At 35.0% G+C, this 13,916-nt stretch overlaps 2 protein-coding genes across 2 annotated transcripts in view; one reads left to right on the top strand and one right to left on the bottom strand.

Annotated features, from left to right (window-relative positions):
- Positions 1-7,657, top strand: part of LOC137388498 (zinc finger protein 271-like) — a 40,888-nt gene extending 33,231 nt beyond the window's left edge. The window contains exons 8-9 of the mRNA XM_068074984.1: positions 5,167-5,998; positions 6,083-7,657. Coding sequence (XP_067931085.1) covers positions 5,167-5,998; positions 6,083-7,262 — 2,012 coding nt within the window. The 3' untranslated portion in view covers positions 7,263-7,657. The remainder of the gene's footprint in view (positions 1-5,166; positions 5,999-6,082) is intronic.
- Positions 7,658-11,110: 3,453 nt separating this feature from the next.
- On the bottom strand, positions 11,111-11,770 carry LOC137388497 (general transcription factor II-I repeat domain-containing protein 2B-like). Its single transcript, XM_068074983.1, has one exon. The coding sequence runs from the start codon at positions 11,768-11,770 to the stop codon at positions 11,111-11,113; it is 660 nt and encodes a 219-aa protein (XP_067931084.1).
- Positions 11,771-13,916: the final 2,146 nt, after the last annotated feature.

The following is a 13,916-nucleotide window of genomic DNA, read 5'->3' as shown; positions in this document are numbered from 1 at the left end:
GATCCACATTCTTTGAGAAATATATAGATAAAATTTGATTTTTTGCAAACCTTTAGAAGAGTCGTTACAAAAATATTTTGCTGATAGCGGTAATCTTCTAAAGCGGCTATATATAAAGCGGATTCTATTTGGCGGATATTCTAAAGCGATAATGGTAGCCGTTGGGCAAAAAATTGTTCGAGTTAACAAAGTTAAGGTCGAGTTATCTAAAGCAATTTATCATTTCGTGGTAACGGACCAAACAAATCCGTTCAAGTTAACCATGTGTTTGAGCTATCTGAGGGCGAGTTATCCAAGTTTCACCGTATATATATATATATATATATATATAGCCTATGTATGTATATCTTTGTATGTATATATATGGATATATATATGTATATACATGTATATGTATATATATATGTATGTACATATGAACGTATGTATACATGTGTATATGTATGTATAATATGTACATACATATGTATGTATGTACATGTGTACATATGTTTGTATGTAGGTATGTATACACATGTTTACTTACATATGTACGTATATGTGTATGTACATACGTACCTATGTACATACATATGTACCTATGGATGTATGTATGTACGTACATACATGTATGTATGTACGTATGTATGTATGACAAAGACTTGTCCAAATGCTTTTTTTATCTAGACATAACCACATACTTTGAGAAATTCCAGATGCTTTACCAGAAAAAAATATATGCCCATAAGTGAAGAACAATACTTAATCATATAGCCAACAAGACTATTGCAATCCGTATAAATCTGTAGAGGCACTGAAAATGGTACAGTATGAATTATGCAGAAACAAACACAGTAAACCGAGATAGCACAGTACACAAAAGTAAACCAACGCCTTAATTTAAAAGTTTGAATGGTAAATGTTGTGTATGTTGATTAAAAGTAAACTCTCTGCACATAATATTTTTATTACACGTGCAACGCCGGGCATTTACATATAGTACATACATACATCTGTACATACATTTACAGTCAACTACGAATAACTCACCCTCAGACAGCTCGAACTCATGGTCAACTCAAAGAGATTTTTTGGTTCGTTCCCACACAATGATAAACTGCTTTAGATAACTCGAACTTAACGTTATTAACTCGAACCGCTTGAATCGGTTGTTATCATTTCAGAATATCACTTTATTTAGAGCCATAGAGATAAACATCAACTTTTAGTAGTCCGTAGACATCATTATTACCACCATCGGCAAAGTACTTTCGTTAACGACTTTTCTCAAAGTTTGCAAAAGGTCACATTTTACCAAACACCTGCTTTGCGATAGCCCATCAAAAGCAAGGGAAAGCATGAATACCTTCGGATAAACTTGAAGTGAAATAGGCAAATTTGATCTGGGTTAAAACGCTCAGAAGAAAAAGATGTATTTTTTCTGAGTGTTTTAATCACTATAAAGTTTTGCCAGTTCTATTCTGAAAACTTCTTGGCAGTCACATCACCTAAAATAACAAACAAATCTCAAGTGATAGAAATATATCTCTACTTTCTGATAGAAAATTTTAAAACTTTACATGAGAGGCTCTTTAACATGCAACAATCAATCTATGCTTTTGATTTATATATATTTTGTTTATGTACTGGTTAATACGTGCACTTGTGACAGTGATTTTATAACTTGAACGCTCTGATAACTCGAACGCTTTCGCTCTGTCTTGTGAAGTTTGAGTTATTCAATTTGAACTTTCCCACACACATATATAAATACATTCATACATACATATATATATTTGTGCATAAATATATTATATTTATGTGTTTGTACATATAATATATGTACATATATATTATATGTATTTATGGGTGTATGGATGTATGTTTATACATACATATATTTATATTTGTACATATATGTATATTACCCGTTTACGGGAACAGGTTCACACGCAGCATAAGGTTTATTGAGAGTTGTCTTTCATACTGTAAAACAACTCCAAATATGCAGTTTACTGAAATCTTTTGCTTTGATCAGAATATGCATACACATGTGCAGTCATACATGTCAATCCTGTTGGGGAGAACAATAGAAATCTGCATAATGTTTTACAGCTAATCTACAATTCATCAGTCTCAAACCACTCAAATCGGAGTTGCCATATTTGTGTACAGATAGCTGATAATGAAATTGACATTGCTAGGCAAACCAAAGTTCTTCAAACTGGCAGTATTGAAAAGTTGTGTATGTTTTTTTTTAGAAATTAGACGAAATATTTTGCTATCACCAGTATTTATTGAATGGAGACTTCTACATGCTTAAAACACTAATCATGGTTCACCAGTTCTTCATCTATAGCCTGTGTTTTGACATGGTATATACAAAAGGTAATGAGGTTGTGTCGATAAAATTTATATGTATAACAGCACAGACAGTATGGTGTCAAAGCAGATAAAACATTAGCACCGTAAAATAATACAGCATAAAGCCAACAGGATAGCCTTTTTATGAGATACAATAAAGAAAACGAATGCATGAAAATATATGCATGTGTATACTGAAAAACATGTTAGAACATGCTGCATGTGGATAATATGTAGGTATAGCAGAACATGAAGAACATAGTATGACATAACAATAACACAATGTTAGTTCAACGCAACACTTGCGGATAGACAACATTTTTAGTTTTTCTGTTGGGTGTATGAACAAACAGTTTTCGGCTTCTGCCTACTTTTTAGCAGTCGACGTACAGCTAGTCATGGCTAAAGCCGGGTCTATAAGTCGGTATCTATAAGTCGATACCAGCTGCTCTCTTTCTTCTCACCATCGCTCATCGCAACCTTTGGAGTGCCTGCGCAAGTTCTGTAGCAGGAATTTAAATTAGGCCTCCTCGTAGCTGGAAAAAATTAGTAACTCAGCTGCTGAAGGAAATGAACATGTCCCACTATCACAGACGGTGGCAAAGTAGTTGAGGTGTGGCAATTCATACACAATACACTACAACATTGAATGAGAAGTACTTACCTTTTTGAAGTAGAAATTTTGTAGGTAAAACGCATTAGCAGTACCTGTGAAAGTTGTGTAGTAGCTGTAGTTCTGTAGTACTCATATTGCTGGAAAAAAAGTAAAGTTAACTCGGCTACGGAAAGAAATGAACATATTTATTATCACAAACAGTGGCAAATTCAACGTTTTCAACCCTTTTACCAAAGTAGACTCATTTATGCGGTTTCTATAGTTGACGGCCGTAAAAACATTTTTGTGACTTGCCCAGCAATTGCTAGTAACTGAATTTTATTATTTGTTGATAACATAACCAATGATCTTTAAGGCTTTCATGGCAGAGATAGTGTTGTCCTAAAATTCCTCTATGAAATTAGCCTAAATTGTAATTTTTTAATCTTTGTTTGGGAATTTTAACTTAAAACCGAACATTCATTGTGTAAGTTCTGTAAACGCCTCCGAGTTAAAAAAAACAAATAACTACTTATGTTGATTGCATTATAGCCAATTCAGATTTTTATGATTACACTGATAATTAAAATAGCAATAGCAGCACTGACTCCGATGGTGGTGAAAGTAAGGGTTTTATAAGAATAAGAAACATTGTAGAGGATCACTTTATCAATGCACAAAGTATAGATACATCGAATTTTGTGCATAGCAGTGTTTGTTAACATGTTGACAAAGTGAAATATATAACCAAAGCAAACGTTCTAGATGGAGTTTGAAATTGAAAAAATATTGTATACATGTCGTGAAGCAATAGGCCTGGCAGTAGGCCGCTAGCTAAATTTGTACATGCAACACAAGTGAAAGGGTTATGTAGTGGAAGTGAGGCAATTCATAGACAATACACCATTGAATAAGATGTACTTACCTTTTTGATGTAGAAATTTAGTAGGTGAAAACAGCGTTTTTTCAGTGGCCGCAAGAACCAAACGTTCACGTGCACTTCTCGGTACATGTCGGCAGTAAATGTTAATTACATGTAAATTAATCTCATTAAATTAATTTATTTAATGAGGAGTACATTTGTATTGCTGTATAGGCACCTTCATATACGCTGCAGAACTCAAGACGGTGCATTTTAACACGGCAGCAACTTTGCTGTCTAAAACGGAACAGTGCACTGTAAAGAGGCGCACTAATCGGAGATTTCGGATAATGCACCCTAGCGGTGAAAGGAAAACCACAGAATCGCGGCATCCTTATATAAGCCGCTTAGCTCAAATCATCGGAAAAAATAGCGGTTAATAGTCCGAAAGTGCGGTATTTAATATTCATATTAATTCAGTTCGCTTTGTACGTCCGAATTTCGTACGACAAAAAAGGAAAGAACGGTCTATAAGGTGGACCAACGCACGTGCACACACACAGATATATGGACAAATATTTTGCGGTTTATATAGTAGATGGTGTGCATGCCTTTGAGTTAAGGTTAAAAAATTAAACTGATTTTCAAGCTAGGTTTTGAGATGTATATCATTGCTCAAAATGACAGCATTACAATGATAATTAATTAGATGCACGAGGACTATAGTCATGGTTTTATTGAATGCATGAAGTATATTTATGAAATATTTTGATGAATGAGGTTGCATGAATGTGTAAACAGAAGAATTTCATGTTCAATTACATCAAATTTGATTGATTTTGTGAGAGATTCTAACCTACGTCTGTTTTCGTGTTGGCTGCGATCAACTGTTCATTTTTGAGCTTTTAATAGCTTGTAATCACATTTGCACATATTTTGAACCTACAACACAGCAGAGTAAGACATGGTGAACCTCTTGATACTGAAGAACTGTAATGTAAATTTAGTTGCAAGTCAACCACTAAATCAATTCACTGGTAAACATGCATGTGACTCAGCTGACCTTGTTTTTATGGTTTTTGATTGGTTGAGCTCATAATGTTCAAATCTACATTGTATAACAGCCTTTTGTTGCAATGACAAGTTTGTAAGCAAATAGTTTGTATTTTGTTAGAAATAATACAAAGGTTTTTATAATGCAACTTATATTACTTTTAATTAAACTCGCTACCCAAATAGGGCCTCATTGCTGTTCTACTTATCACTCTGCTTCTCTAAATTTGGTCAAAAGGTAATTCATTAAATTTAAATATTGGTCAGAATTTCTTCAAGAATGTATTATTTCAGTATTGTCCTACAATTGCAGAATATCTGGATGGTATAAAGTGTGCAAGAGATATAACAGCAACTTTCAAAAGTAAAGAATGTGACTTCATACATACCGTCAATCATCAATTGACTAATAACTGTACGTCTCACCCATCTAGTACTGAGAAACCCTGTTCATGTACTCAGTGTGACTATAGGTCTGCATGGAGTGGCGATCTACAAAGACATCTGAAAACTCATACAGGAGAGATACTCTATGCATGTACTCAGTGTGGCTATAGGTCTGCGCATAGTGGTAGTCTACAGACACATATAAAAACTCATACAGGGGAGAAACCCTATGCATGTACTCAGTGTGACTATAGGTCTGTACATAGTGGTAATCTACAGACACATACGAAACCTCATACAAATGAGAAACCCTATGCATGTACTCAGTGTGACTATAGGTCTGCAAATAAGCGTGATCTTCAGAGACAAGTGAAAACTCATACAGGAGAGAAACCCTATGCATGTACTCAGTGTGACTATAGGTCTGCACATAGTGGTAATCTACAGACACATATGAAAACTCATACAGGGGAGAAACCCTATGCATGTACTCAGTGTGACTATAGGTCTGCACATAGTGGTAATCTACAGACACATATGAAAACTCATACAGGGGAGAAACCCTATGCATGTACTCAGTGTGATTATAGGTCTGCACAGAGTGGTAGTCTACAGACACATATGAAAACTCATACAGGTGAGAAACCCTTTGCATGTACTCAGTGTGACTTTAGGTCTGCACGTAGTGGTAATCTACAGACACATATGAAAACTCATACAAAGGAGAAACCCTATGCATGTACTCAGTGTGACTATAGGTCCTCACATAAGGGTGATCTACAGAGACATGTAAAAACTCATACAGGGAAGAAACCCTATGCATGTACTCAGTGTGACTATAGGTCTGCACAGAGTGGTAATCTACAGACACATATGAAAACTCATACAGGGGAGAAACCCTATGCATGTACTCAGTGTGACTATAGTTCTGCACAGAGTGGTAATCAACAGACATATATGAAAACTCATACAGGGGAGAAACCCTTTGCATGTACTCAGTGTGACTTTAGGTCTGCACGTAGTGGTAATCTACAGACACATATGAAAACTCATACAAATGAGAAACCCTATGCATGTACTCAGTGTGACTATAGGTCTGCACGTAGTGGTAATCTACAGGCACATATGAAAACTCATACAAAGGAGAAACCCTATGCATGTACTCAGTGTGACTATAGGTCCGCACATAAGGGTGATCTACAGAGACATGTAAAAACTCATACAGGGGAGAAACCCTATGCATGTACTCAGTGTGACTATAGGTGTGTGCAGAGAATTAGTCTACAAATACATATGAGGAATCATACAGGGGACCAACCCTACGCATGTACTCAGTGTGACTTTAGGTCTGCACGTAGTGGTAATCTACAGACACATATGAAGACTCATACAGGGGACAAACCCTACGCATGTACTCAGTGTGACTATAGGTCTGCACATAGTGGTAATCTACAGACACATATGAAAATTCACACAGGGGAGAAACCCTATGCATGTACTCAGTGTGACTATAGGTCTGCACAGAGTGGTAGTTTACAGACACATATGAAAACTCATACAGGGGAGAAACCATATGCATGTACCCAGTGTGACTATAGGTGTGTGCAGAGAATTAGTCTACAAATACATATGAGGACTCATACAGGGGACCAACCCTACGCATGTACTCAGTGTGACTATAGGTCTGCACATAGTGGTAATCTACAGACACATATGAAAACTCATACAGGGGAGAAACCCTATGCATGTACTCAGTGTGACTATAGGTCTGCACGTAGTGGTAATCTACAGGCACATATGAAAACACATACAAAGAAGAAACCCTATGCATGTACTCAGTGTGACTATAGGTGTGTGCAGAGTCGTAGTCTACAAATACATATGAAAACTCATACAAAGGAGAAACCTTATGCATGTACTCAGTGTGACTATAGGTCTGCACATAAGGGTAATCTGCAGAAACATTTGAAAACTCACACAGGGAAGAAACATCATACTACTCTAGCATTGGACAGCCTATAAATTAGCAGTAATATTGAAACTCTTTTATAAAAGTAGCCTTTCTTCTGTACATAGCTTGCATGTTGGCTTGTAGCTTATATTTATTCTAGTGGCTTGATATCTCAGCTCATTGCACTTGTTATGATTTACTGTGGATTATTGCCTCATATTTCTTTCATCAAATATTAAATTTATTTGGACTTTTATTCTTACATTTTGTGTGATAATTTATGTATGTTGCATGTCTAATTTGTTCTACCTATGCACTTCTTGGGAGCCTAAAGCTGAAGCTCACAATTTTCACATTTTTAAAATTAATTTGTTAGCTCAATTTTTTAATGTTTAGAGATATATTTTGCTTCCTAAGTTTCGTTCAAATTTGTTGAACATTAATAAACTTGACTGCATGCACAGTTCAATAACCACAACTTTTATCTTGCACACTGAGTGGATGGGAGATCACCTAGGTTGATAGAATGTAAAAAGCTAATGATAAAGCTTACTGATTAAATTAGTTGTCATTCTTGCATTAAACTTATTTGCACTGCCACGTATAGTAGAGGTGCATAGCTTGAAATTCAGTAGCCATAACTACACTATAACTAGCATATAAACTGTAATGTACATGTACGATGTTGATCCGTTTCAAGGCTGGCATTGCATGGTGAAAGAATCGTATATATGTCCGGGTATAGAAACCATGGTAATTATACAATGAAAAAAAAGGTAAAAATTGTCCAAAATATTATAAAAATGCTGTACATATTGAAAGTTAGCAACAAAATAGTATGTTAACTTCAGTAACTATAGTTACCTACAGTAGCAGCATCGTATTAAGTGCACCTAGTGATTATAATCTGCAATACTGTAAAATGCAAAATTGTAATCTGTGCACCAAATGCAGATCGTACGGTAAGAAGTTCTTACCTTCAAAAGGTACACATAACAAACTTTGAATTCACATTAAATAAGTTTAACTTGCCAAACTCACCCTTAAAACTAAGTTTTAGTATGTATTTCGGAATCTATTTAATGAATTTCAATTTTTATCACAATTTTTTATCCTTCATAAGTTTCTGCCTTCATTTTCATTATAAATTGCAGCGTGTTTGGTTGAAATCTTTTTCAACCAGAATTCAATAACAAAGGCCGAGCGGTGCACTATCCAAAGCGGCCTCTCGCACACCTGGCTGTTCAAAAGCTACCGAAAATAAAAATTAAATTTTATTTACTATTTTACAGGACATACATACCTTTGGAGCACAGTGCACCCCCGAGATACGATGCTAATCCGTTTCAAGGCTGGCATCGTATGGCGAAAAAATTGTATGTCCGGGTAGAGAAACCATTGTAATTATACAATGAAAAAAAAGGTAAAAATCGTCCAAAATATTATAAAAATGCTGTACATATTGAAAGTTAGCAACAAAATAGTATGTTAACTTTAGTAACTATAGTTACCTACAGTAGCTGCATTGTATTAAGTGCACCTAGTGATCATAATCTGCAATACTGCAAAATTGTAATCTTGGTACCAAATGCAGATCGTACGGTAAGAAGTTCTTACCTTCAAAAGGTGTGCATAACATAAACTTTGAATTCACTTCAAATAAGCTTAACTTGTCAAACTCACCCTTAAAACTAAGTTTTAGTATGTATTTTAAACTATTTTAATTAATTTCAACTTGTTATCACGAAATTTTATAATTCCTATGTTTCTGTCTTCGCTTCCATTATAAAAATTAGCGTGTCTGGTTGAAACCTTTTTAACAAGAATTCGGCCAGAAAGGCCAAACAATGTAGTTATCAAAAGCGGCCTCTCAAACACCTGACCATTTAATGGCTACCGACAAGAAAAATGAAATTTTATTTACTATTGTACAGGGCGTACATACCTTTGGAGTAACATGACTATAGCTGGTACATGTAACAAATGAAGCAGAGAGGAGGCAAAAATGTATCAATGCTAATTATGTTGCTGTACACTTGAAGATTAATTTAATACGTAATGAAATGGAATTTTTAGCAGGATAAAGAAAGTTGACCAGTCCTGTCCAATTTTTCTTCTGGTTTAAAAGAAAAAATGCTGGTGCAATGCAGAAAACTGTTAGCTAGCGAACGCTTGTAGAATCCAGAGAAGGTGCTACTGTAGTTTTTCTTGTATGAAATGTGCACAAGAATCAATGTAACCATACATACAATGTTTGTACGTATTTATACCCTAGAGTACAGGGCTTTAACAAGTTTCATAAAGTGATGTGAATGTGTCAACTATCTTGAGTAGCTAGTTAAATGAGTGACATATACATACGATGAATTGTATTCACGTAGGAAATAACAAGCTCACCTGCAAAGACATGGTTAAACAAGAAAAGAAAACATAAAATCAAAAGGAAACAAATAAAATATGAAAAACATGCCACACAAGAGATAAATAATATATATTTTACATGCATTGTTTTAATGTACCAGTCCACGTCAGTTAATTAAACACTTGAAATGTAAATAATCTTTCATATTTGGATCCAAATTTCACCATATTCTATTATTCGTTGAGGCTTTTCATTAAACGTAGAGGTTTCAAGCAGAATTATTAGTCTCTTTCATTGTATCAAGTTTCATGTATTAGCCAATTACAGCATCTTTTTTAGTTTGTCTCAGAGTCTTAGCTAATAAAATCTCACAACTTTCAGCCAAACATAATCTATGGAGTTTTGCTTGTGGCTACTGGGATATTACAAATTAGTTTAAATCAGCAAATGGATTGTCTGTTGCCTTGTTTGTTGAGAGTGGATGGAATTGTTTGTGCCGTGGCATGTCATCTACCATACATCCATAGTTATTATTGGTGCTTCTTAAATCTTGAGCTATCTTCAGTTGAGTGACTATTATTAGCTGGCAATTGTAATATCAGATAAACAACAAGATAATGCAGAGAGTTTTAAAAACACTTGGATGATAAGTTAGCATGCAATTTGTTTTGACCTTTATTTTATTTACTAAAATAGCAAAATTATAGTTTTTTGGATATTGTTGTCACCTTTTTGGTTGACAGCTTTTGTGTCGCAAACTGCTAGACTGTTCTATGTTCAACCTTTTAATCTCAGGTCTTAGGTCAGGGGTGTACAATATGTTTCTTTTGAGGGCCACTTTTCAATATTTGAACAACACCTAGGGCCAGCAACCCAAAATAATGTAATATAATAGAAAATTGTGTGTCGAGTTGAGGAGACTGAGAAAATATTATAATATAAATAAGTACATGTCTTGCAAACAAAAAATACAAACTTTTATTAGAATGAATCTGTAATATTGAACCAAGAAATTGAGACAAACAAATAAAGTGCATATCAGATAATTAGTGTGAAACTTGGTATTTTACGACTGGTTACAACTTGGTTACAACTTTTCATTGTCCGCTTTACTGATGTAGTAGCAACTCAAAGTTGACTGGTCAGGTGTTCATCGGTAAGTTGACTTCGGTACCTGTCTTTAGTGAACTTCATTTTTGAAAAAAACTGTTCGCAGCAATACGTACTGCCAAAAAGTAACAAGATGTTTCTAGCATGCAGCTCTAGATTTTGTCACTTTCCAAATACATATTTCTCATAAAAAGTTACTAAATCATTATTATCATTATTAGTATATGCTCTCTTCAAATCAGCATCTGATTGTAATTCTATCATCTCCATTTGATAGCGGTCCGGACTGTTTTCAGGTACCATGTCAAAAGGCTATGAAAATAGTTTGAACTTAGGTTCACATTTCCTAAAGTCAGCAAACCTCGTTGAAAATTCGAAATGCAACTTGTCAAGTTGTTCAATATATTTGGAGCAATCTATTCCTGGCAGTTCTGCTTTTCTGACTGCTCAACAAGGAAAATGAGTAAGTTGTGTTTTACTCACTTGATTCCGATCCAGTTGAAGCTTCTTTTCAAAGTAACATATGTGTTCAAACATCTTGTTTACCAACTGAAATTTGCCTGGTAGTTTAACATTTAAATCTGAAAGATGTTGTGTGATGTCAGTTAGAAAGGCAAGGTCGTTTAATGTGTCATCATCAGTTAAACAAGCAACATTATGATGCTTACTAACCATGAAAGTCATAACCTCCTTTCTCATATTCCAAAATCTTTTTAGCGTACTAGCTCGGCTCAACCAATGCACTGCAGAGAAGTACACAACATCTGGGTAATCTGAATCGAGTTCTTCTAAAAATGCCTTGAAATGGCGATGATTGAGTCCTCGAGCACGAATGTAGTTCACACATTTAACCACACTTTTCATCACATCAGTAAAACCAAGAATTTTTGTGCATAAATTTTCCTGATGTATAATACAGTGATTCACCACAACCCCCGGCGAACCTATGGCATCTAAGAATTTATTGGTGAATCCATTAATTTTCCCTGTCATCGAAGGTACCCCATCAGTCGTTAGGCCAGCGAGCCTAGAAGGGTTTAGTTCAAACTTATCCATCAGCTTCACTACTTGGTCGCAAATGTCTTGTGCAGTGGTTGTTGAAGACATACTGGCTATGTCTAAAAATTCTTGAATTATTTCAAAATTATCCGTGATGCCTCAAATGAAAACAACCAGTTCGGCAGTGTCACTAACATCTGTGCTTTCATCAAGAGCCAAACTATATGATGTGCATCTCTTCATTCGTTCTTTCAAAGTATTTTAAATGTTATCCGAAAGCTGGCTAATCCTGCATGCCACAGTAAAACGAGACAAACTGGTTGGTTGCAATAGCTGTTTTTTTCAGGACAGGCGAAATCAGTGAATATACCCAAGCAACCTTTTACGAATTCTCTATCACTAAATGGCTTCCCTTTTTCTGCAAGGAACTCACAGACTTTGAAGGTAAGCTTGGTTACAAGCCCAGAGTCTTTCTTATATGAAGTAAACACCCTTTGTTGTTTCTTAATTGTCGCGGTCATCTGTTCAAGCTTGTCTAATCCAGCTTGGCCTAACAAGGTATCGTACGAGGCTGAATGTATTTATGTGTAATGTCGTTTGATGTCGTATTCCTTCAATACAGCGATTGTAGCTTGGCAGATTACACATATAACACCTTAGTTGTGCTCAACAACAAAATATTTGCTATTCCAATCTTTATTGAAAACTCTTCCTTCAACGTCAACTTTTCTTAGTAGCAGACATGTTTAGCTACAAAAAACAAATTTCCTTGACTGTTATATTACTATTGCAAAAAAAGCTTTAATGAGTACAATCAGATGACACAAAACTGGGTAGAGTCGATAAATTTCATTTAAATTGGGGTATAACTTGAAGAAAATATTTTTCAAATATCTTAATTAAAAATATATTGGAGGAAAAATTTAGCCCAGAATGTTCAACTTACCCAAAAAAATACTTTCATTCTGGTTAGCACTTACCAGTTATAATCTTTCAAAATCTTATTTTATCAATAAAGAGTGTACTGTTCTTATGGGGTTAAAGAACTGAGTCCAACTGATTCATGTTTATATTGTTTATTTGGAACCCATACCGTGAAAACTAAAATAAAAGCATAGCATAATGACATAAAACATTTTGACATGGGTTGATATAAGCTTATATAAGTAGGCAATTTGCACAATTTTAAGCAATATAAAATCAATCAAATATATAAGTTCTATAATATGCAAATGCTGCAACAATTACATGAATGATTTCTAATAATATGAATCGCATACCTCTTTGGCCTTCTACCCAGATAAGGCGGTAAAAAGACTTGATCACTTGTATGTCAAGCTACGACTGTTGATAAAGCGTAAATATTAAAAAACTACATGCTGCCAACTAGCAAAGTAGCTTGGTATAAAATGGCTTAGTACAAATCAGCAAAGTTTATACATTGTTGGCTATAAGATAAGCAAAAATACAATTTATTGCAAAATGGCAATGCAAGAGCTATGAATCTTTATAGCTTAGCTAAAAGTACACAAAAAAAGATTAAAATGGTTAATTTGATTCATAGGCAGCATCAGTGCAATCTACAAGCATAGCTTATATAAATAAGCATCACTAACTAAGCCATTATATTGTCGTTAATGCGATGATGATCTCATGGCTATTCCGTAGGCGCTAGGTGAATGAGAGTTTGTTTACTACTCTAAAACCCGCACTGCAAGCACCCGCAATGCAGGGGCCACATTATCTTAGCCTGTGGGCCGGATTGTGGCCCGCGGGCCGCCTGTTGCGCATCCCTGTCCTAAGTCATCGAATGGCTGAGATCGAAGTAGTATGCTCACAGAGCATTATATTTATATGAAGGCTAGCTAGCTTGATGCCTGACATTGCACAGGTGATAAAAAAGGGTTTTGTTCAGAAAAGTTACTTTTAATCAACATATTTAATATTTACCATTCTAACTGTTAAATCAAGGTGTTTCTTCAGTTCTGTGAACTGCACTATTTATGTTTTCTCTGTTTATATCTGTGTAATTCATACCATACCGGTTGCAGTGTCTATTACATATTTATACTGATTGCAATAGTCTTTTGGCTAGATGAGTTTATGCATTTTTCTTCACTTATACGGGGCATGCATTTTTCTTCTGGTAAGGTTTTGCGGATTTTTCTTCTAATATGGCTTTACAAATGAAGCGAGCTGCAATGCTTTAATATGGAGCCATGAAATATTGGCATGTATTCTGAGTATGTGCCAA

This window comes from Watersipora subatra, chromosome 2 (genome assembly GCF_963576615.1).
Source record: "Watersipora subatra chromosome 2, tzWatSuba1.1, whole genome shotgun sequence".
Taxonomy (NCBI): domain Eukaryota; kingdom Metazoa; phylum Bryozoa; class Gymnolaemata; order Cheilostomatida; family Watersiporidae; genus Watersipora; species Watersipora subatra.
This window is presented reverse-complemented; position numbering and strand designations above follow the sequence as displayed.

Coding starts and splice junctions, on each gene's coding strand:
- LOC137388497 (XM_068074983.1), bottom strand. CDS start 11,770: ATGTCTTCAACAACCACTGCACAAGACATTTGCGACCAAGTAGTGAAG.